The 24,277-nt window shown below is 48.4% G+C and overlaps 1 protein-coding gene and 1 non-coding gene across 2 annotated transcripts in view; one reads left to right on the top strand and one right to left on the bottom strand.

Moving 5' to 3' along the window:
• Nucleotides 1-20,729, top strand: part of LOC134015771 (fas-binding factor 1 homolog) — a 47,413-nt gene extending 26,684 nt beyond the window's left edge. Inside the window, exons 20-28 of the mRNA XM_062455312.1 lie at nucleotides 4,773-4,903; nucleotides 5,176-5,282; nucleotides 11,483-11,605; nucleotides 11,801-11,986; nucleotides 17,137-17,313; nucleotides 17,621-17,758; nucleotides 18,257-18,338; nucleotides 18,626-18,750; nucleotides 19,347-20,729. Of these exons, the coding sequence (XP_062311296.1) occupies nucleotides 4,773-4,903; nucleotides 5,176-5,282; nucleotides 11,483-11,605; nucleotides 11,801-11,986; nucleotides 17,137-17,313; nucleotides 17,621-17,758; nucleotides 18,257-18,338; nucleotides 18,626-18,750; nucleotides 19,347-19,433 (1,156 nt within the window). The 3' untranslated portion in view covers nucleotides 19,434-20,729. The remainder of the gene's footprint in view (nucleotides 1-4,772; nucleotides 4,904-5,175; nucleotides 5,283-11,482; nucleotides 11,606-11,800; nucleotides 11,987-17,136; nucleotides 17,314-17,620; nucleotides 17,759-18,256; nucleotides 18,339-18,625; nucleotides 18,751-19,346) is intronic.
• Nucleotides 19,681-19,750, bottom strand: LOC134015826 (small nucleolar RNA R38). The gene has a single exon (XR_009929266.1). It is a non-coding gene; the product is annotated as a small nucleolar RNA R38 (small nucleolar RNA).
• Nucleotides 20,730-24,277: the final 3,548 nt, after the last annotated feature.

Genomic DNA, 24,277 nt, shown 5'->3' with positions numbered 1-24,277 from the left:
TTAAATGAATGTCCAATAACACAGGGTCGCCACAATATGAACGTGTTCACCGTTCAAATTCATTATTTATCATTACGTTTCGTTCAGTTCATCGTTCTCATGAAAATGAACGTGTTCAAAAAGAACGCGTTCACGCACAACACTGGCTGCAGGATTTTAATCCATGACGGCGTAGTGTGTTACTAATGGTTTTCTTTGAGACTGTGGTCCCAGCTCTCTTCAGGTCATTGACCAGGTCCTGCCGTGTAGTTCTTGGCTGATCCCTCACCTTCCTCATGATAATTGATGCCCCACGAGGTGAGATCTTGTGTGGAGCCCCAGACCGAGGGAGATTGACCGTCATCTTGAACTTCTTCCATTTTCTAATTATTGCACCAACTGTTGTTGCTTTCTCACCAAGCTGCTTGCCTATTGTCCTGTAGCCCACCCCAGCCTTGTGCAGGTCTACAATTTATGTCCTTAGACAGCTCTCTGGTCTTGGCCATTGTGGAGAGTTTGGAGTCTGTTTGATTGTGGACAGGTGTCTTTTATACAGGTAACTGGTTCAAACTGGTGCAGTTAATACAGGTAATGAGTGGAGAACAGGAGGGCTTCTTAAAGAGAAACTAACAAGTCTGTGAGAGCCGGAATTGTTACTGGTTGGTTGGTGATCAAATACTTATGTCATGCAATAAAATGCAAATGAATTACTTAAAAATCATACAATGTGATTTTCTGGATTTTTGTTTTAGATTCTGTCACTCACAGTTGAAGAGTACCTATGATAAAAATTACAGACTTCTACGTGTCTGTGTGTGTAGGTCTCTAGCAGGGGTGATAGAGTCAAATCAAATTTATTTGTATAGCCCTTTTTACACGCAATCATGTCACAGAGGGCTTCACATACGCCCATAGAACTGCCCCTCAACCAACCTAAACTCTCAAGGAAGACAAGGAAAAACTCCCAGAAAAACTCCCAACAGGAGAAAAAATGGAAGAAACCTTGGGAGGAGCAATTCAGAGAGGGATCCCCTCCTCCAGAGACGGTTGGTGAGAGAGAGGAGCAGAACACAGGCTAAACATAGTCATACAGTGTCAATGGGTTTTGAAACGCCAAAATCCATTGTTCAACTTTATAGATGTAGGACAGGACCGGGAGACTCGTGACCAGGTCCAGCGTTTGCCGACCGACGACCAGGCAGGTGCTAACAGCTCAAACCCCCCACACCACAAGGGATGTGTGTGTGTGTGTGGGGGGGGGGGGGGCAGAGAGAGGAGAGCAGGGATTAGAGAATGCCAGGAGCAGCTAACAGTTAAGGCTTATATATGCTTCTGCGTTTTTCGAAAAACTGACACATGGGAACACCCTCTTCTCCGAGGAACGCCCTCTACGAGCTCTCCGTCAGCCCTCGGAGAGCCCCGGAGAGCTCGACGTGCACCTCCTGAATTTTCTAACTATCCGTCGTGAGCGACGGAGAGCTACGGAGACCCCCTTGGCTGTGATTGGTCAGTATTAAGAATCGCTTGCGTCAGGGGCGGGGTTGGCGGGATAAACAAGACGAACAGAATCCTTTGACCGCCATTGCTGTAAGTTTTCACAATTCATATTTCAGCTAAACAGTACATGTAAATCAGCATCTGAATTAAAATGTGACGAGAAATGGGCAGTGTAGTTGCTGAAAATGTGCGTATTTTATTGATGAAACGGCTAATTTGTAAATTTGCTCCGACTTCTCGATAACCTAGGTAAATAAACACTCCACGACGATTTACAAAAAAACGTTGCGCCACCTACTCTTCTGGCGGTGAATTGTTTTCAGCACCCACAGCCTACGGAGAACCATAAACGCAGTCTATCCGTCCGTATCCGTGCGCCCGCCCATCCGTAAACGGAGACGCAGAAGCATATTGCGGCCTTTACAGTCATAATAGAATGAGATCCCCACCGGTCAAGTGTGGACTGGTGCAGCAATTTAACAGAGCAAAAAAGGGGTATTTGATGCAGCCCCACACACCAAGACAGCGACAGCCCCCCTCGGTTGGAACATGAAATCTGTTCCAGGGGAAAGAACTCTAAAATAAGTTATACTTATACAAATAAGGATGAAAACAACCCGTCCCCCGTTGCCTTCAACTAGTAACAGAAACAATAACAGTAACAATATACAGCAACGGAAACTATAACAGTGACTATATACAGTAACAGATTTACTTTATTTGTAACATCTAGATGTAACATCCAGATGGGGCAATGTGAACATATAAGCTATAATTACAATTTAAAAGTTACATGTGATACACACATAGGCAAACACACCCCAGATTTACATAGAAGTAAATACACACATACCTACCTTTTAACAATCGTAGAATTGACTAAACAATAACATTTTTAACCTAATTTTGAATGTCGAAACAGTATCAGCCTCCTTAATTGAGACAGGTAATTTGTTCCAGAGAAGAGGTGCTCTATATGAGAACGCCCTACCTCCAGCTGTTTTTTTCTTAATTTTGGGAACCACCAGATAGCCGGCATCTTTAGATCTAAGTGACCTTGCGGGGCAATAGGGTGCAAGGAGACCGGAGAGGTACAGTGGTGCCAATCCATGCAGAGATTTGTAGGTTAGTAGTAGAACTTTGAAGTCAGCTCTGGCTTGGATAGGGAGCCAGTGTAAAGAGACAAGAGTAGATGTTATGTGATCAAACTTTCTTGTTCTAGTCAATAGTCTAGCAACAGCATTTTGCACCCGCTGTAAATTTTTTAGGTAGGTAATTGGGAGGCCAGAGAACAACACATTGCAGTAGTCCAATCGGGACGTAACAAATGCATGTATTAGTTTTTCCGCATCATCCTTTTGAGAGGAATTTTCGTATTTTGGCAATATTACGTAGATGGAAAAATGCAGTTCTGGTAATTTGCTTAATATGGTACTCAAACGAAAGGTCTGGGTCCATTGTGACTCTTAAATTTTTTACCAGCTGGCTTTGAGAGACTTTGACGCCGTCTAGGTCTAAGGTCAGATTGGATAAATTATTTCTGTGTTTTTTAGGACCGAAAATTTGAACCTCGGTTTTATCCGAATTAAGAAGAAGGAAATTTGCAGTCTTCCAAGTTCTTAACCCAGAAACACATTTTTCCATAGCATGTGGAAATTCTCCAGACTTTATAGACATATATAGCTGAGTATCATCTGCATAACAGTGAAAATTTACCCCAGAGCTTCTAATTATGTTTCCTAAAGGCAACATATAAGTGAAAATAACAGAGGGCCTAGAACTGAACCCTGCGGTACTCCGTATATTACGGTGGAGCTCCTGGATGAGCAGCCATCATAGTGGACATATTGTTATCTATCAGATAGATACGATCTAAACCACTTAAGTGACGTACCAGAAATCCCAACATAGTTCTCCATATGTTCCAGGAGAATCTCATGATCCACAGTGTCAAAAGCTGCACTTGGGTCTACAAGAACCAGGACAGAGATAGAGCCTGCGTCAGAGGCTAATAATAGATCATTGACTACCTTGGCTAATGCAGTTTCAGTGCTGTGGTGGAGACGAAATCCAGACTGGAGAGGTTCATAAAGCTGATTTGAGGAGAGGTGCTCAGTGAGCTGTTGTGCCACAGCCTTTTCTAAAATTTTGGACAGAAATGGCAAATTTGAAATTGGCCTGTAATTGCTAAGACAACCTGGATCCAGGTTTGTTTTTTTAAGAAGGGGTTTAATAATAGCTTGTTTGAAATTGTTGGGGACTTGGCCAGTTACAATAGATTCATTAATAATACTAAGCATGGGTGGTCCAATAATAGGGAGAAGTTCCCTACGGAGTTTGGCAGGGAGGGGATCGAGAAGGCAGCTAGTGGGTTTCGAGGAGTCTATCAGCTCGATGAACGCTTCCATAGAAATAGGGTTAAAGTGAGTGAGAGCCTCAACATGCAGCATGCTTGGTATAGAGGAAAGTTCAGTGTTGATGGCCACTCCTCCAGGACTAGTCTGTAGTTTGTCCCTTATTGCATAGATTTTTTGGTCAAAGAAATCTAAGAAATCATTGGGAGAGAGATCTGAACTAACACAGACAATCACGTCACTAATCTTGATTTCCCGCGTGAGAACTAGATCCAATGTATGCGAGTGAAGATGGGTAGGTTTGGAAACCACCTGAGTGAGACCTGTGGAATACATTAGAGCAGTAAAGGCCTTACTTAAAGGATCCTTTGGGTCATCCACATGAATGTTAAAATCACCCATAATTAAGATGTTATCAGTATATGTCACAAGATCAGCACTAAAATCTGCAAATTCCTCCAGGAAGAGGGAATACGGGCCGGGGGGCCGGTATAGAGTAACTATACAAAATGGGGGAGGGGGGGGCAGGAGTAGTAGCATTATTCCTTTTTAAAGTAGTTGGTGGTTTCATGCAAATTATTTCAAATGATTTAAAGGTGTTTACAGATTTTAGGCTGAGATAGAGCAGATGTGTGTGTCTGTGTGCAGGTCTCTAGCAGGGGTGATAGAGCAGATGTGTGTGTGTGTGCAGGTCCCTTGCTGGGGTGATGGAGCAGATGTGTGTGTGTGTGTGTGTGTGTGTGTGCAGGTCCCTTGCTGGGGTGATAGAGCAGATGTGTGTGTGTGTGTGTGTGTGCAGGTCCCTTGCTGGGGTGATAGAGCAGATGTGTGTGTGTGTGCAGGTCCCTTGCTGGGGTGATAGAGCAGATGTGTGTGTGTGTGTGTGTGTGTGTGCAGGTCCCTTGCTGGGGTGATAGAGCAGATGTGTGTGTGTGTGTGCAGGTCCCTTGCTGGGGTGATGGAGCAGATGGAGCAGTTCTCGTGCCGCCTGGGGGAGCTGGTGGAGAACAGCAAGGAAAGCACGACCCAGGGTCTCCAGCAGGGGGCGCAACACAGGGATGAGCAGCTACGCAGTACGCACACACACACACATACACAGATGCACAAACACACATACACACATACACAGATGCACACACATACGCACACACACACAGATGCACACATACACATACGCACACATACACACACAGATGCACACACGTATGCACACACATATACACACACACCATACAAAATCGTTATCCTTATTACGTGTGTGTGTGTGCATCTGTGTATATGGTGTGTAACTGTGTGTGTGGTGTGTAACTGTGTGTGTGATGTGTAACTGTGTGTGTGTGTTCAGTGCTGCAGGGCATAACCCTAACCGTGGAGGAGGAGAGGGTTCGTCTGCAGCAGCTCGTCTCCAAGATGGACACTCAGCTAGCTGAGCAGCACAGACAACTGGAGAAGGTGCACACACACACACACACACACATGTGACTGCAGAGTAAGGTTAGTGTATATTAACGTTTGTGTGTGTGTGTGTAGGAGAGCTGGAGGGAGACTGCAGAGCAGCGTGTAATATAATTTTAGGATGTATGTACAATTAATGTGTTTTAAATGTGGTTCATTGATAAGAAACATGCTGGAACATCAACTTCTGTTTTCTGCAGGATTAGGAGATAATTAAGCCGAGTTTGCAGAAAGTTTACATTTATTCAAATCAAATCAAATTTATTTGTATAGCCCTTTTTACACGCAAGCATGTCACAGAGGGCTTCACATATGCCCATAGAACTGCCCCTCAACCAACCTAAACCCTCAAGGAAGACAAGGAAAAACTCCCAAAAAACTCTCAACAGGAGAAAAAAAAAATGGAAGAAACCTTGGGAGGAGCAATTCAGAGAGGGATCCCCTCCTCCAGAGACGGTTGGTGGGAGAGAGGAGCAGAACACAGGCTAAACATAGTCATACAGTGTCGATGGGTTTTTAAAACACCAAAATCCATTATTCAACTTTATAGATGTAGGACAGGACCGGGAGACTCGCGACCAGGTCCAGCGTTGGCTGACCGACGACCAGGCAGGTGCTGACAACTCAAACCCCCCACACCACAAGGGATGTGTGTGGGGGGGGACAGAGAGAGGAGAGCAGGGATTAGAGAATGCCAGGAGCAGCTAACAGTTACAGTCATAATAGAATGAGATCCCCACCGGTCAAGTGTGGACTGGTGTAGCAATTTAACAGAGCAAAAAAGGGGAATTTGATGCAACCCCACACACCAAGACAGCGACAGCCCCCCTCATTTGGAACATGAAATCTGTTCCAGGGGAAGAGAACTCTAAAATAAGTTATACTTAAAGAATAAGGATGGAAACAACCCGTCCCCCGTTGCCTCCAACTAGTAACATACTTACCTTTAACAGTCGTAGAATTGACTAAACAATAACGTTTTTAACCTAATTTTAAACGTCGAAACAGTATCAGACTCCCTAATTGAGACGGGTAGTTTATTCCACAGAAGAGGCGCTCTATATGAGAACGCCCTACCTCCAGCTGTTTTTTTTCTTAATTTTGGGAACCACCAGATAGCCGGCATCTTGAGATCTAAGTGTCCTTGCGGGGCAATAGGGTGCAAGGAGACCGGAGAGGTACAGTGGTGCCAATCCATGCAGAGATTTGTAGGTTAGTAGTAGAACTTTGAAGTCAGCTCTGGCTTGGATAGGGAGCCAGTGTAGAGAGACGAGTAGATGTTATGTGATCAAACTTTCTTGTTCTGGTCAATAGTCTAGCAGCAGCATTTTGCACCCGCTGTAAATTTTTTAGGTGGGTAATTGGGAGGCCAGAGAACAACACATTGCAATAGTCCAATCGGGACGTAACAAATGCATGTATTAGTTTTTCGGCATCATCCTTTGAGAGAAATTTTCGTATTTTGGCAATATTACGTAGATGGAAAAATGCAGTTCTAGTAATTTGCTTAATATGGTACTCAAACGAAAGGTCTGGGTCCATTGTGACTCCTAAATTTTTTACTAGCTGGCTTTGAGAGACTTTGACGCCGTCTAGGTCTAAGGTCAGATTGGAAAAATTATTTCTATATTTTTTAGGACCGAAAATTTGAACCTCGGTTTTATCCGAATTTAGAAGAAGGAAATTTGCAGTCATCCAAGCTCTCAACCTAGAAACACATTTTTCCATAGCATGTGGAAATTCTCCAGACTTTATAGACATATATAGCTGAGTATCATCTGCATAACAGTGAATATTTACCCCAGAGCTTCTAATTAGGTTTCCTAAAGGCAGCATATAGAGAGAAAATAACAGAGGGCCTAGAACTGAACCCTGTGGTACTCCGTATTTTACAGTGGAGATTCCTGGATGAGCAGCCATCATAGTGGACATATTGTGATCTATCGGATAGATACGATCTAAACCACTGAAGTGATGTACCAGAAATCCCAACATAGTTCTCCATACGTTCCAAGAGAATCTCATGATCCACCGTGTCAAAAGCTGTACTTAGGTCTAGAAGAACCAGGACAGAGAAAGAACCCGCGTCAGAGGCTAACAGTAGATCATTGACTACCTTGGCTAATGCAGTTTCAGTGCTGTGGTGGAGACGAAATCCAGACTGGAGAGGTTCATAAAGCTGATTTGAGGAGAGGTGCTCAGTGAGCTGTTGTGCCACAGCCTTCTCTAAAATTTTGGAGATAAATGGCAAATTTGAAATTGGCCTGTAGTTGCTAAGACAACCTGGATCCAGGTTTGGTTTTTTAAGAAGGGGCTTAATAATAGCTTGTTTGAAATCGTTGGGGACTTGGCCAATTACAATAGATTCATTAATAATACTAAGCATGGGTGGTCCAATAATAGGGAGAAGTTCCCTACAGAGTTTGGCAGGGAGAGGATCGAGAAGGCAGCTAGTGGGTTTCGAGGAGTCTATCAGCTCGATGAACGCCTCCATAGAAATAGGGTTAAAGTGAGTGAGAGCCTCAACATGCAGCATGCTTGGTATAGGGGAAAGTTCAGTGTTGATGGCCACTCCTCCAGGACTAGTCTGTAGTTTGTCCCTTATTGCATACATTTTTTGGTCAAAGAAATCTAAGAAATCATTGGGAGAGAAATCTGAACTAACACAGAGTGTACTTTTCTTAGTGAGATTTGCAACAGTGTCAAATAGGAACTTAGTGTTGTGTTTGTTCTTACTAATCAACCTAGAGAAATAATCTGATCTGGACCTAATGAGGACTTGCTTGTACTCCATTAGGCTGTCCTTCCAGGCCAGGCGGAAAACCTCCAATTTAGTGGTACGCCACTTATGTTCTAGTTTTCTAGTGAACCTCTTAAGAGTGCGGGTTTCCTCTGAATACCATGGAGCCAGTTTCTTGTCCTTTATTTTCCTTGGTTTGAGAGGGGCAACAGAGTCTAGGGATAGCTGAAGAACCTAATTCAGATCCCTCGTTTTAGTATTTAATGATTTATTTGGGACGTCAAGGACTTATAGTGCAGCGGGTAGAATATTAGCCAGTTCCAGAGCTGTGTTTGGGGTTATGCAGCGGCTAGTAGAAATATTCTTAGTGCCTCCAAGGCTCTGGCAGAGGTCCATTTTGAAGGTGACCAGACAATGGTCTGATAATATAGGAGACAATGGTCTGATAATATTTATTCATTTAGCAGACGCTTTTATCCAAAGCGACTTCCAAGAGAGAGGATTTGGATAAAAGCGTCTGCTAAAATAAAAAAAGCGTCTGCTAAATGAAAGTTGAGATGTTGTAAAGCTTAGGAACTGTTGGGGGATTTTTATGATAGGGCAGATGGCTCGATGGCTATCTGTTTGACTGCATGCTCTTATGGTTCTTCCCTTTGGGACTTGTTTTTCACAATGTATGTTTCATGTTTGGCTACCCACAATGTTTGGGGCTATCTCGTTGTTATGATCAGTGACCTATGCTCTTTTGTAAAGCTCTCTCTTGGAAGTCGCTTTGGATAAAAGCGTCTGCTAAATGCATAAATATAAATGTAAATCTGTATTAGCTATTTCTGAGGGTGATGACCCCACAAAGATCAGTTGACCATTTTGGATGGTCAACTTCTTTGTTTTATGGAGTTTTATGACGTCCTGACTTAGAGAGAAATGCAGCATGAGGCCAGGCAGAAAACATTACAATAGAAATCATAAAATGCAGTACAAGATGATCAATGTTGGTGAACAAAAACAGAAAACTTAAAAAACAACATTTACAGTAAAAATAAAATAACAAGCAAAAACAAAAACAGACTTAAAACATCATTGTTGTCTGTCCTAAAATAATAACCTAATCTACTCTAATTTCCTTTCTGATTATTGCTGCCTTAAGTTTCCTTTTGAAATCACATGTACAGTGAGGAAAATAAGTATTTGAACACCCTGCTATTTTGCAAGTTCTCCCACTTAGAAATCATGGAGGGGTCTGAAATTGTCATCGTAGGTGCATGTCCACTGTGAGAGACATAATCTAAAAAAAAAATCCAGAAATCACAATGTATGATTTTTTTAAACTATTTATTTGTATGATACAGCTGCAAATAAGTATTTGAACACCTGAGAAAGTCAATGTTAATATTTGGTACAGTAGCCTTTATTTGCAATTACAGAGGTCAAACGTTTCCTGTAGTTTTTTACCAGGTTTGCACACACTGCAGGAGGGATTTTGGCCCACTCCTCCACACAGATCTTCTCTAGATCAGTCAGGTTTCCGGCCTGTCGCTGAGAAACACGGAGTTTGAGCTCCCTCCAAAGATTCTCTATTGGGTTTAGGTCTGGAGACTGGCTAGGCCACGCCAGAACCTTGATATGCTTCTTACGGAGCCACTCCTTGGTTATCCTGGCTGTGTGCTTCGGGTCATTGTCATGTTGGAAGACCCAGCCTCGACCCATCTTTAATGCTCTAACTGAGGGAAGGAGGTTGTTCCCCAAAATCTCGCAATACATGGCCCCGGTCATCCTCTCCTTAATACAGTGCAGTCGCCCTGTCCCATGTGCAGAAAAACACCCCCAAAGCATGATGCTACCACCCCCATGCTTCACAGTAGGGATGGTGTTCTTAGGATGGTACTCATCATTCTTCTTCCTCCAAACACGTTTAGTGGAATTATGACCCCAAAGTTCTATTTTGGTCTCATCTGACCACATGACTTTCTCCCATGACTCCTCTGGATCATCCAAATGGTCATTGGCAAACTTAAGACGTGCCTGGACATGTGCTGGTTTAAGCAGGGGAACCTTCCGTGCCATGCATGATTTCAAACCATGACGTCTCAGTGTATTACCAACAGTAACCTTGGAAACTGTGGTCCCAGCTCTTTTCAGGTCATTGACCAGCTCCTCCCGTGTAGTTCTGGGCTGATTTCTCACCTTCCTTAGGATCATTGAAACCCCACGAGGTGAGATCTTGCATGGAGCCCCAGTCCGAGGGAGATTGACAGTCATGTTTAGCTTCTTCCATTTTCTAATGATTGCTCCAACAGTGGACCTTTTCTCACCAAGCTGCTTGGCAATTTCCCCGTAGCCCTTTCCAGCCTTGTGGAGGTGTACAATTTTGTCTCTAGTGTCTTTGGACAGCTTTTTGGTTTTGGCCATGTTAGTAGTTGGATTCTTACTGATTGTATGGGGTGGACAGGTGGCTTTATGCAGCTAAAGACCTCAAACAGGTGCATCTAATTTAGGATAATAAATGTAGTGGAGGTGGACATTTTAAAGGCAGACTAACAGGTCTTTGAGGGTCAGAATTCTAGCTGATAGACAGGTGTTCAAATACTTATTTGCAGCTGTATCATACAAATAAATAGTGAAAAAATCATACATTGTGATTTCTGGATTTTTTTTTTAGATTATGTCTCTCACAGTGGACATGCACCTACGACCTACATTTCAGACCCCTCCATGATTTCTAAGTGGAAGAACTTGCAAAATAGCAGGGTGTTCAAATACTTATTTTCCTCACTGTATTTCTTGTTAGAGTCAAATATGAGGGGAGCACATTCCAGTATGCAATAGCTCTGTACATTACCGTTTTCTTAAGTGCATTGGTTCTGGGTAGAGGAAGAGTAAAGTGACCACTTAGTGCCTGTCTAGTATTAAAACTATGTCTCTCATTTGCATGTGATAGCTGTAGAGGCAAACTGTTTCAACTATGATTAAATTGTCTTAGGAGTAGGCTTGTAGTGTAACATTTTCTAAGTCTTGTAGTGTGAAATAGTCTTGTAGTGTGAAATGTTTTAAGTCCAGAAAGGGCACTGGAACTCAGCAGAGTTTATTGGTGAGTGTATATAAGACATGGTGTGAGTGTATATAAGACATGGTGTGAGTGTATATAAGACATGGTGTGAGTGTATATAAGACATGGTGTGAGTGTATATAAGACATGGTGTGAGTGTATATAAGACATGGTGTGAGTGTATATAAGACATGGTGTGAGTGTATATAAGACATGGTGTGAGTGTATGTAAGACGTGTTAGGATCCTTATCGATCTGCTGAACGACATTGGCGCTACGTGTCCTCTGGTAGATTGGTCACAGAGTACTCTGTCTTGTACTTTTATATTGAGTCCTGACAATCCAAGTACACAGTGTCTTCAGAATATTTCCTTAACAAGGGTTAGTGTAAATTAAAGTGTATGTATGTAGGAGAGGTGGAGGGTGACTGCCGAACAGGCGAAGGCAGAGGCTGCTCAGCGAGGCCTGGAGGAGGAGAGGCGGAGCCTAACCCAGCATGTCGCCATGGAGAGAGAGGAACTGGAGAGGGCCAAGGTAAACCCTGACCCCATGAGCTTTCCTTGACCACTGATCCCCTTGATCCCTTGACCACATATCCCCTCTGTCCCTGACCCCTGATCCCCTGACCCTCTTCATCATTTATCTCTCACACCCTCTTTCCATTTTCCCTACCCTTCTCTCCATCTCCCCTCTCTTCATCTCCTCTATCTCTCCCCCCCTCCCCCCCAGACGACCCTGCTGGAGCAGCAGCAGGGGGTGATGCAGCAGTGTGCGGAGGAGAGGCGGAGGCTGGCGGCTGAGTGGAGCCGCTTCCACAGCCAGGAGAGAGAGCAACAGACCAGGGCAGAGAGGGAGGCCAGCCGTGCCCTGGAGAGGGAAGCCAACAGGGAGGCAGCCCTTATCAGCATGGCACAGGTACCACCACTGGGGGGGGGGGGAGAGGCAGCCCTTATCAACATGGCACAGGTACCACCACTGGGGGGAGAGGCAGCCCTTATCAGCATGGCACAGGTACCACCACTGGGGGGGGGAGGCAGCCCTTATCAGCATGGCACAGGTACCACCACTGGGGGGGAGGCAGCCCTTATCAGCATGGCACAGGTACCACCACTGGGGGGGGGGAGGCAGCCCTTATCAGCATGGCACAGGTACCACCACTGGGGGGGGAGGCAGCCCTTATCAGCATGGCACAGGTACCACCACTGGGGGGGGGAGGCAGCCCTTATCAACATGGCACAGGTACCACCACTGGGGGGGGGGGAGAGGCAGCCCTTATCAACATGGCACAGGTACCACCACTGGGGGGGGGGAGGCAGCCCTTATCAGCATGGCACAGGTACCACCACTGGGGGGAGAGGCAGCCCTTATCAGCATGGCACAGGTACCACCACTGGGGGGAGAGGCAGCCCTTATCAGCATGGCACAGGTACCACCACTGGGGGGGGGGGAGAGGCAGCCCTTATCAGCATGGCACAGGTACCACCACTGGGGGGGGGGAGGCAGCCCTTATCAGCATGGCACAGGTACCACCACTGGGGGGAGAGGCAGCCCTTATCAGCATGGCACAGGTACCACCACTGGGGGGAGAGGCAGCCCTTATCAGCATGGCACAGGTACCACCACTGGGGGGGGGGGAGAGGCAGCCCTTATCAGCATGGCACAGGTACCACCACTGGGGGGGGGGAGGCAGCCCTTATCAGCATGGCACAGGTACCACCACTGGGGGGAGAGGCAGCCCTTATCAGCATGGCACAGGTACCACCACTGGGGGGGGGGGAGAGGCAGCCCTTATCAGCATGGCACAGGTACCACCACTGGGGGGAGAGGCAGCCCTTATCAGCATGGCACAGGTACCACCACTGGGGGGAGAGGCAGCCCTTATCAGCATGGCACAGGTACCACCACTGGGGGGGGGGAGGCAGCCCTTATCAGCATGGCACAGGTACCACCACTGGGGGGGGGAGGCAGCCCTTATCAGCATGGCACAGGTACCACCACTGGGGGGGGAGGCAGCCCTTATCAGCATGGCACAGGTACCACCACTGGGGGGGGGAGGCAGCCCTTATCAGCATGGCACAGGTACCACCACTGGGGGGGGGAGAGGCAGCCCTTATCAACATGGCACAGGTACCACCACTGGGGGGGGAGGCAGCCCTTATCAGCATGGCACAGGTACCACCACTGGGGGGGAGGCAGCCCTTATCAGCATGGCACAGGTACCACCACTGGGGGGGGGAGAGGCAGCCCTTATCAACATGGCACAGGTACCACCACTGGGGGGGGAGGCAGCCCTTATCAGCATGGCACAGGTACCACCACTGGGGGGGGAGGCAGCCCTTATCAGCATGGCACAGGTACCACCACTGGGGGGGGAGGCAGCCCTTATCAGCATGGCACAGGTACCACCACTGGGGGGGGGGGAGGCAGCCCTTATCAGCATGGCACAGGTACCACCACTGGGGGGGGGGGAGGCAGCCCTTATCAGCATGGCACAGGTACCACCACTGGGGGGGGAGGCAGCCCTTATCAGCATGGCACAGGTACCACCACTGGGGGGGGGGAGGCAGCCCTTATCAGCATGGCACAGGTACCACCACTGGGGGGAGAGGCAGCCCTTATCAGCATGGCACAGGTACCACCACTGGGGGGAGAGGCAGCCCTTATCAGCATGGCACAGGTACCACCACTGGGGGGAGAGGCAGCCCTTATCAGCATGGCACAGGTACCACCACTGGGGGGAGAGGCAGCCCTTATCAGCATGGCACAGGTACCACCACTGGGGGGGGGAGGCAGCCCTTATCAGCATGGCACAGGTACCACCACTGGGGGGGAGGCAGCCCTTATCAGCATGGCACAGGTACCACCACTGGGGGGGAGGCAGCCCTTATCAGCATGGCACAGGTACCACCACTGGGGGGGAGGCAGCCCTTATCAGCATGGCACAGGTACCACCACTGGGGGGGGGAGGCAGCCCTTATCAGCATGGCACAGGTACCACCACTGGGGGGGGGGGAGAGGCAGCCCTTATCAGCATGGCACAGGTACCACCACTGGGGGGGGGGAGGCAGCCCTTATCAGCATGGCACAGGTACCACCACTGGGGGGGGGGGAGAGGCAGCCCTTATCAGCATGGCACAGGTACCACCACTGGGGGGGGGGGAGAGGCAGCTCTTATCAACATGGCACAGGTACCACCACTGGGGGGGGGGAGGCAGCCCTTATCAACATGGCACAGGTACCACCACTGGGGGGGGAGGCAGCTCTTATCAGCATGGCACAGGTACCACCACTGGGGGGGGAGAGGCAGCCCTTATCAACATGGCACAGGTACCACCACTGGGGGGGGAGAGGCAGCCCTTATCAGCATGGCACAGGTACCACCACTGGGGGGGGAGAGGCAGCCCTTATCAGCATGGCACAGGTACCACCACTGGGGGGGAGGCAGCCCTTATCAGCATGGCACAGGTACCACCACTGGGGGGAGAGGCAGCCCTTATCAGCATGGCACAGGTACCACCACTGGGGGGGGAGGCAGCCCTTATCAGCATGGCACAGGTACCACCACTGGGGGGGGGGAGGCAGCCCTTATCAGCATGGCACAGGTACCACCACTGGGGGGAGAGGCAGCCCTTATCAGCATGGCACAGGTACCACCACTGGGGGGAGAGGCAGCCCTTATCAGCATGGCACAGGTACCACCACTGGGGGGGGGAGAGGCAGCCCTTATCAGCATGGCACAGGTACCACCACTGGGGGGGAGGCAGCCCTTATCAGCATGGCACAGGTACCACCACTGGGGGGGAGGCAGCCCTTATCAGCATGGCACAGGTACCACCACTGGGGGAGAGGCAGCCCTTATCAGCATGGCACAGGTACCACCACTGGGGGGGGAGGCAGCCCTTATCAGCATGGCACAGGTACCACCACTGGGGGGGGGAGGCAGCCCTTATCAACATGGCACAGGTACCACCACTGGGGGAGAGGCAGCCCTTATCAGCATGGCACAGGTACCACCACTGGGGGGGGGAGGCAGCCCTTATCAACATGGCACAGGTACCACCACTGGGGGAGAGGCAGCCCTTATCAGCATGGCACAGGTACCACCACTGGGGGGGGAGGCAGCCCTTATCAGCATGGCACAGGTACCACCACTGGGGGGGGGAGGCAGCCCTTATCAGCATGGCACAGGTACCACCACTGGGGGGGGGAGGCAGCCCTTATCAGCATGGCACAGGTACCACCACTGGGGGGGAGGCAGCCCTTATCAGCATGGCACAGGTACCACCACTGGGGGGAGAGGCAGCCCTTATCAGCATGGCACAGGTACCACCACTGGGGGGGGAGGCAGCCCTTATCAGCATGGCACAGGTACCACCACTGGGGGGGGGGAGGCAGCCCTTATCAGCATGGCACAGGTACCACCACTGGGGGGGGGGGAGAGGCAGCCCTTATCAACATGGCACAGGTACCACCACTGGGGGGGGGGGAGGCAGCCCTTATCAGCATGGCACAGGTACCACCACTGGGGGGAGAGGCAGCCCTTATCAACATGGCACAGGTACCACCACTGGGGGGGGGGAGGCAGCCCTTATCAGCATGGCACAGGTACCACCACTGGGGGGGGGGGAGGCAGCCCTTATCAGCATGGCACAGGTACCACCACTGGGGGGGAGGCAGCCCTTATCAGCATGGCACAGGTACCACCACTGGGGGGGGGGAGGCAGCCCTTATCAGCATGGCACAGGTACCACCACTGGGGGGGAGGCAGCCCTTATCAGCATGGCACAGGTACCACCACTGGGGGGGGAGGCAGCCCTTATCAGCATGGCACAGGTACCACCACTGGGGGGGAGAGGCAGCCCTTATCAGCATGGCACAGGTACCACCACTGGGGGGAGAGGCAGCCCTTATCAGCATGGCACAGGTACCACCACTGGGGGGGGAGGCAGCCCTTATCAGCATGGCACAGGTACCACCACTGGGGGGGAGGCAGCCCTTATCAGCATGGCACAGGTACCACCACTGGGGGGGGGGGAGGCAGCCCCTATCAGCATGGCACAGGTACCACCACTGGGGGGGGAGGCAGCCCTTATCAGCATGGCACAGGTACCACCACTGGGGGGGGGAGGCAGCCCTTATCAGCATGGCACAGGTACCACCACTGGGGGGGGAGGCAGCCCTTATCAGCATGGCACAGGTACCACCACTGGGGGGAGAGGCAGCCCTTATCAGCATGGCACAGGTACCACCACTGGGGGGGGGGTCTGTAGGTGGTGTGTGTGGATGTATGTGGTGTGTGTGTGGATGTATGCTGTGTGTGTGTGTGTGTTTATTGATTTTATGTAAAGCACATTGAGCTACAATTCTTGTATGAAATGTGCTATATAAATAAAGTCTTCTTATTATTATATAGTTAACTTGCGATTAATCGCAATTAATCACACATTTTTATCTATTCTAAATGTCCCTTGATTTCTTTTTGTCCCATTATTTTTTTTCTAATTAAGTTGATCGGATTGCTTAGTGCAAATGTTTTTTTAAATTGAAAACAACGATGCAAATCTTATTGGCATCCATTTCGGCGTCTCGCGCTCGCCATCCACTCAAAACGTAAAGTTAGCCTACTACTCTTTAGCCGACTCGCAAGCCCAAACAAGTGTGTGCGGCGTGCCTGTTGTTTTGTTTCCGGTCTAGCCAGATCCGGTGTGGTGTTGTAGTTTTTCTAACGTCAGTAGTTGTTGCAACAGCATGTGAAAAAAACTACAAAGTTTGCTCGGCCAAAAAGAACGTTAATCTCCCAATAAAAAAATTGGCGGCGTTAAAATGGGTTTGCGTTAACGCCGTTAATAACGCATTTAACTGACAGCACTAATTTAAAGACATTGTAGCTTACTAGTTTCTTTGACATCTTCCAATCAGAAATATTTCTGTACTCAAGATTGCAATAAATTATTGAGAACACTATCACAGTTCATGTATGTATCAGAATAATACAGAGTTTCTTAAGCCATGAATGTAAAAGGATGTTACCACCTCTGCGTCATGTTGAACACGGTGTGTTCCAGGAGCAGGCAGAGCTGAAGCTGCGTGCTGGGGAGCTGAAGCAGAGGGAGGAGTCAGTGACCCGGGAGAAGGAGGGGCTAGAGAGACAGAGGGCGGAGCTAGAGAGGGAGAAGGAGCGACTGAGTGGCCTGGCTCTGACTCTGAAGACCCGCGCACAGGAAGTGGAGGCCTTCAGCAAGGTCTGTACTGACACCAAGACCTATACACCAGTCTCCAGAGACTGTGGATTGACAGAAAGACTGTGCTCTATAGACTGTACACTGCCTTATAGACTGCTGTATACTATCTAGACTGGCTTATAGACTGTACAGACTGTCCTATATAGACTGGCCTATAGACTATATTGGCCTAACCCTAACAACTTTAGACTGCTCCTTACAATGCTGCAGGAAGCCTGCTGGCTGTATAGACTACTGTATAGAAGGTGCTGTTTAGATTCCTGTTTAAACTGGGCTGTATTGACTGTAACTGTGCTGTGTGTTGCAGCTGGCATCAGAGAGGCATGAGGAGGGGGCGAGGGCGCTGCAGGAAGCCAGGAGGGTGGAGCAGGAGCACCAGGCCAGGCTGCACTCCATACACGCCCATCTGGATGCACTCAGGCAGCAGGAGCAGCAGCTGCACCAGGTGTGTGTATGTGTGTCAGGTGGCTGAGCGGTTAGGGAATTGGGCTAGTAATCAGAAGGTTGCTGGTTCGATTCCCGGCCGTACAAATTGACGTTGTGTCCTTGGGCAAGGCACTTCACCCTACTTGCCTCGGGGGAATGTCCCTGTACTTACTGTAAGTCGCTCTGGATAAGAACGTCTGCTAAAATGACTAAATGTAAAATGTGTATGGATATGTACGTGTGTATGGATATGTACGTGTGTATGGATATGTACGTGTGTATGGATATGTACGTGTGTATGGATATGTACGTGTGTATGGATATGTACGTGTGTATATAGTCTCCAGTGTGTATGGATATGTACGTGTGTATGGATATGTACGTGTGTATATAGTCTCCAGTGTGTATGGATATGTACGTGTGTATGGATATGTACGTGTGTATATAGTCTCCAGTGTGTATGGATATGTACGTGTGTATTTAGTCTCCAGTTTGAACTGGCTTTCCGCTCCCCTAGGAGAGGGTGAGGATGACTGATCAGCGCAGAGGGATGGAGATGAGACAGGGCCTTCCCGGCCCGCCTCAGCTGAACACTACAGGTGAGGCTCCCCACAGCATCCTAGTGGCTAGGTGTTCATCTCAGATCTCAACAGGTGAGGCTCCCCACAGCATCCTAGTGGCTAGGTGTTCATCTCAGATCTCAACAGGTGAGGCTCCCCACAGCATCCTAGTGGCTAGGTGTTCATCTCAGATCTCAACAGGTGAGGCTCCCCACAGCATCCTAGTGGCTAGGTGTTCATCTCAGATCTCAACAGGTGAGGCTCCCCACAGCATCCTAGTGGCTAGGTGTTCATCTCGGTCTGTTTGTCTTCCCCCTTGTCACCAGACTTCAGCCCCATGTTGCTGGCTCCCCAGATGGCCTCCACCCTGGAACCCGCTGCCCTCCCCTCCAGCCCCGAGGCCACAGAGCTGCAGGCCAGGCTTGCCCTGCTCAGACACACAGCTCAGAAGGTAATTAGCGAGCTAACATCAGGCTCAGAAGGTAGCTAGTTAGCACCTGGTTCAGAATGTAGCTAGACAACACCAGGCCAGGTGAGAACAATACAGCGAACCCCCGACCCTCCAGAGGGGTCCGGGGGCATGCTCCCCCGTAAGAATTTATGAAATGTTAAAGTTGAACGCATCAATCTAGTGCACTTTGAGAGAAAAATTAAGAGGCTAGAAGAATGTAGAAAGCCTTTCCCCACTCTGCCCCAGATGGCTGTGAGGCTTAGGCATTAAGAGTGACAATTTGTTCGATACAGTTGTATAGTACAGGTAAAATGCTGTTGGCCAAGGCCACGACCCCCCCCCCCCCCCCAAAAAAAAAAAAACAACTCATTGGATTTGCACAAATCACACAGGTGACCCATTTGTTTCAAAAAAGTGAGGAGTTTGCATGTCTGTACCAAACTCAGAAGGTAGCTAGGCAACACCAGGCTCAGAAGGTAGCTAATGAAGCCAACACCCCTTCCCCTATCAATGTATTGTCCCCAGTAGTTGACCAATGTTTCCCAGTAGTTTATGCATATTGGAGCTCTAGACGATGACCCCTGTTTCTGTCCTAGGACCATGACTTCCTGCACGACGAGCAGTACTTCCTGAACTCACTGAAGAACAACACCCCATACCACTCTGCCTTCCACACAGACTGACCCAGCTGTCACATTCCATTAACTGACTCATTAAACATAAAATGGGATTTAAATCGTTTTTATTAGAAAAGCTATAGTACAGACTGCATTTCATAGTCAGAATAACAGGTCAGTGGTGGGTGTTTTTTCCATGGTACCAGATGTGGCGAACAGCCTTCCAGGGAGCACCGTGGCCATCCTCTGCACCTGGCAAGCAGAACCCTGGTTAGGACGCACTCAGAGGGAACATCATCTTAGCAGTGATGAATCTAGCCTCAGGTTACCATGACTCCACAAGAAAGTTCAGACAGGGATAACTTGTTTCATCACAGGCTTGTTAATCTAGTCAAAGTCAACCAACAGTAGATACCTGGTCTTGCATGACCCTCAGTCAATGTTGGATACCTGTGGAGAGGCAAACCGATTGAAATACAGATAGTCACTAACCGTAGTTCGTCAGTAACATCACTACGTGATGCACTTAGCATGACGCTAGTGCATCATGCTGACACCAAGCTACAGGCTAGCTTAGGGATGCTAGTGCTACAGGCGGGCGACTCTACAGGCTACCTGGGAGAGGCTAGAGCTAACAGGCTAGAGCTAACAGGCTAGGCTTTGGCATGCTTACCTGATTGCAATCATCTTTCGACATGATCCTGGGGAGGCCAGAGTGCACGCTACAAAACATGGAGACTTAATTAGAGAAAACGCTTACTGTAATGGTTCATATGACTGCAAGTTCACTGCTGCACGCAGTCAGGTTACCATGTACTTCAACAGTGGTTGTTCAGACAGGGATAACAAATTCATCATTCACTTTGCCTTTGAGACAAAGACATGCAGTTAAGTTAAAAAAAAAAAGTTGCAGATTCCTAGCGTATAAAGCTAGCTACACTCGTCACATCGGTAACCTACCTTGGTGTACGCGTAGACTACGGACAGCATGTCGTTTGAATACACGTGTTCGACGTTAATATCCAAAAGGCGGCCCGCTGGCAAAGGCCAACTAGCTAAAGTTAGCTGTAGTACCTGTGAAAGAGCATCCAAACGTGCATTTTGGTAGTTAATGAAATTATAAGCACCAATACTTCGTGGTCATTATTATTACCCATTTCATTAAGTTAGCTATCCAGCTGTTGCTATGCTTTCCGATAGCATGTTGGCCTCCCCTGTCCGTTACTGGCTAGAACTCTTTCTTTGGAAATTGTTGCTAGTTAATGTGGCGTACTCACATTAAATCCCTCTCAGGGCGGCTTGTCAGTAGTTGAAATCGACATGCAGCTTTGTCTTTGCATAATGAGGACAAAAAAAGCACACTACGTTCCGCAAAAACTCCACGGAGACAGAGACAGTGAAGCGGTAGGCACGCGTTTTTATACCGTGGAGCACGTCGATGCACACGTGACTCATGACGTTTTCATTCTGTCACTTGGACTCTAGAGGGTCGTTTTTAAATTGAGGAATTAAGTTTTAAATCTATTTTTCACTTATACTTTCATTAATAACAGGTGTAAGAGTTACAATTGTAAGCGTTCCAACTGTACAAGAGTCAGACCCGGTGCCAAGTGGGTGCCATCACTGTCTCAACCCTCTACCACCCCATCACTGTTACCCAGAGGCAGTTCTAGTGATTTGGGGGCCCTAGCCAGAGACTGGTTGAGGCCCAAAAATAATGTATTTCTTTACCTTCTGACAGTGCCGGTCCGAGCACATTTGGCGCCCTAGGCAAGTCTCCTATCTGTCACTCAGTAGGCTAACTGATTAAGCTACCTAACGTATTTCACGCTGCTGGGCTGAGAAACAATATGGGACAAAACATTTGTGCAAGATAGGGGATTTTGGTTTGTCTCGCACATGAATAATGTAATGGCAGGCAGGATATCATTTGTTTACATGTTGGGGAGAAACATAAATATGAAAAATAACATACTGTACTATATTTAATATTTTTGCCAATTATATTTAGAATTTTCACCGGGGCCCCAGGCATTCTGGGGCCCTAGGTGGCTGCCTAACCCTAACCCTAACCCTGGGGCCCTAGGTGGCTGCCTAACCCTAACCCTAACCCTAACCCTGGGGCCCTAGGTGGCTGCCTAACCCTAACCCTAACCCTAACCCTGGGGCCCTAGGTGGCTGCCTAACCCTAACCCTAACCCTGGGGCCCTAGGTGGCTGCCTAACCCTAACCCTAACCCTGGGGCCCTAGGTGGCTGCCTAACCCTAACCCTAACCCTGGGGCCCTAGGTGGCTGCCTAACCCTAACCCTAACCCTGGGGCCCTAGGTGGCTGCCTAACCCTAACCCTAACCCTAACCCTGGGGCCCTAGGTGGCTGCCTACTTTGCCTAATAGTAGTGTCGCCTCTGCAGTTACCCCTCTAAGTCCCCATCACTGTTACCCCTCTACCACCCCATCACCGTTACCCCTCTACCACCCCATCACTGTTACCCCTCTACCACCCCATCACCGTTACCCCTCTACCACCCCATCACTGTTACCCCTCTACCACCCCATCACTATTACCCCAACCCTCTACCACCCCATCACCGTTACCCCTCTACCACCCCATCACTGTTACCCCTCTACCACCCCATCACTATTACCCCAACCCTCTACCACCCCATCACTCTTACCCCTCTACCACCCCATCACTATTACCCCAACCCTCTACCACCCCATCACCGTTACACCTCTACCACTCCATCACTGTTACCCCTCTACCACCCCATCACTATTACCCCAACCCTCTACCACTCCATCACTGTTACCCCTCTACCACCCCATCACTATTACCCCAACCCTCTACCACCCCATCACTGTTACCCCTCTAAGTCCCTATCACTGTTACCCCTCTAAGTCCCCATCACTGTTACCCCTCTACCACCCCATCACTGTTACCCCTCTAAGTCCCCATCACTGTTACCCCTCTACCACCCCATCACTGTTACCCCTCTAAGTCCCCATCACTGTTACCCCTCTACCACCCCATCACTGTTACCCCTCTACCACCCCATCACTGTTACCCCTCTACCACCCCATCACTGTTACCCCTCTAAGTCCCTATCACTGTTACCCCTCTAAGTCCCCATCACTGTTACCCCTCTACCACCCCATCACTGTTACCCCTCTAAGTCCCCATCACTGTTACCCCTCTACCACTCCATCACTGTTACCCCTCTAAGTCCCCATCACTGTTACCCCTCTACCACCCAATCCCTGTTACCCCAACCCTCTTCCACCCCATCACTGTTACCCCAATGCTCTAGCACCCCCATCACTGTTACTCTAACCATTTACCCACACACACACAAACACTCACACACACACACACTTGTACACACACTTGCATGCACACATGCACACACACATACACACACACAGGCATTCAAATAAAAACACACTCCTATAGATGCACGAATGCACACACTGTAATGGCTGTTTGATGTAACTGTGTGTAAGTCATGAGGTTCATTTCTACATGTTTCTAATACTCATTGGAAGAACATGAAGGGAAGGGAAACCAGGCTTACAGAAGGTTTACAGAAGATCCAACTATTATTATGCTATCCATTATAAAAATAGTAGGAGAATAAGCCTTTAGTCTTTTGGTATAGAATGAAATACGAGTCCGGGGTTCCTCTTTCGGCTGTTGTTGCAGCCAACTGCCGACATTTGCAGCCATGACTGAGACCGAGTCGGTCGGTAAGATGGCGACGCAAAGCTACAGTGACGTCATGTGAATCAAATGCATTAACTCCAGTCAACATATCCAAAACTATCTCCCCCAATCATTTTTGTTCGATTCTAGAACCAGGCTCATACTACTTAGCCTGGCTCTGCCCTCCTACGTACTTCCGCTAAATTTAGTTTTTGCTTCTGTACTGCGTGTGGGCTTGAGGTACGTAAGTCAGACGTCTCCGGTTAACTTTCTACCTGTCCAATCAGCGAACAGAGGGAGTGGCTGGGAACGATGACATTGATGTTGTGCGCTAGTTTGTGTTGTAGTTCCGTAATGGCGGCGGAGAAAGATGCGAGCGAAGCCATTTGGTCTGTTGTGGCAACGCTGCCGAATGTCCAGAAGTTAAAGCCGGAGCAATAACAATCTTTGATCCCCACGGGGTTTGTTTGATTTTCCAGCTAGCTCCTTTAGTCGTGAAGGAGTTGGCTAAGGCGAACGCTAGCAATTGGTTATGGCAGATCCAGAGTGGCTCTGGGCAGATCCAATAGTTCAACAAAACTTCAACAGAGTACCCGCCTTCAAGGAAGTTAACGCTTGTCAATGGAGCGAGCCCAGACTCTCTGTACAAATGAAATGTACGAGAGTCTGGTTAGGACCAGGCTACATACTACTAGCTTTTTCATATAATTTTTTTTCCTGATTTTTGCTAATTTTGAAACCAATCCAAAATGGGTAAACTAGCACCCCATTTATTTGCTTACGTCAAGAAAAGTTGCCTGGAAATGTGCTCGCGGATAAGAACAGGGCACGAGCACAAAAGTGAACATTAGCCGATCGCTGATTTACCTGAGCTGAATGAGCACAAGGAGAAAGGGCTTCATACAGTTGCCTGCCTTAGCTGTAGCCAGTTTTACAAATGTTTGCACATTTAGCATGACGTAGAGTTTATTTCCGTTATTTTAAAGCAGATTTAACAATTTTTGAATGAACGTTATTATGTTCGTGGCATGACAAACGTAATTATAGCCTAATATAATAAGTGATATCGTGGCATGTTAAGGCATGTTAAGCGTGGCATCATAGATTGTTGACTTCTGCAGCAAAGACGAAGATTCGAAGATTAGGTTCGAGAATATTATTGGGGGAGATAGTTTTGGATATGTTGACTAGAGTTGATAAAATAAAATTG

Source organism: Osmerus eperlanus, chromosome 2 (assembly GCF_963692335.1).
Source record: "Osmerus eperlanus chromosome 2, fOsmEpe2.1, whole genome shotgun sequence".
Lineage (NCBI taxonomy): Eukaryota > Metazoa > Chordata > Actinopteri > Osmeriformes > Osmeridae > Osmerus > Osmerus eperlanus.
This window is presented reverse-complemented; position numbering and strand designations above follow the sequence as displayed.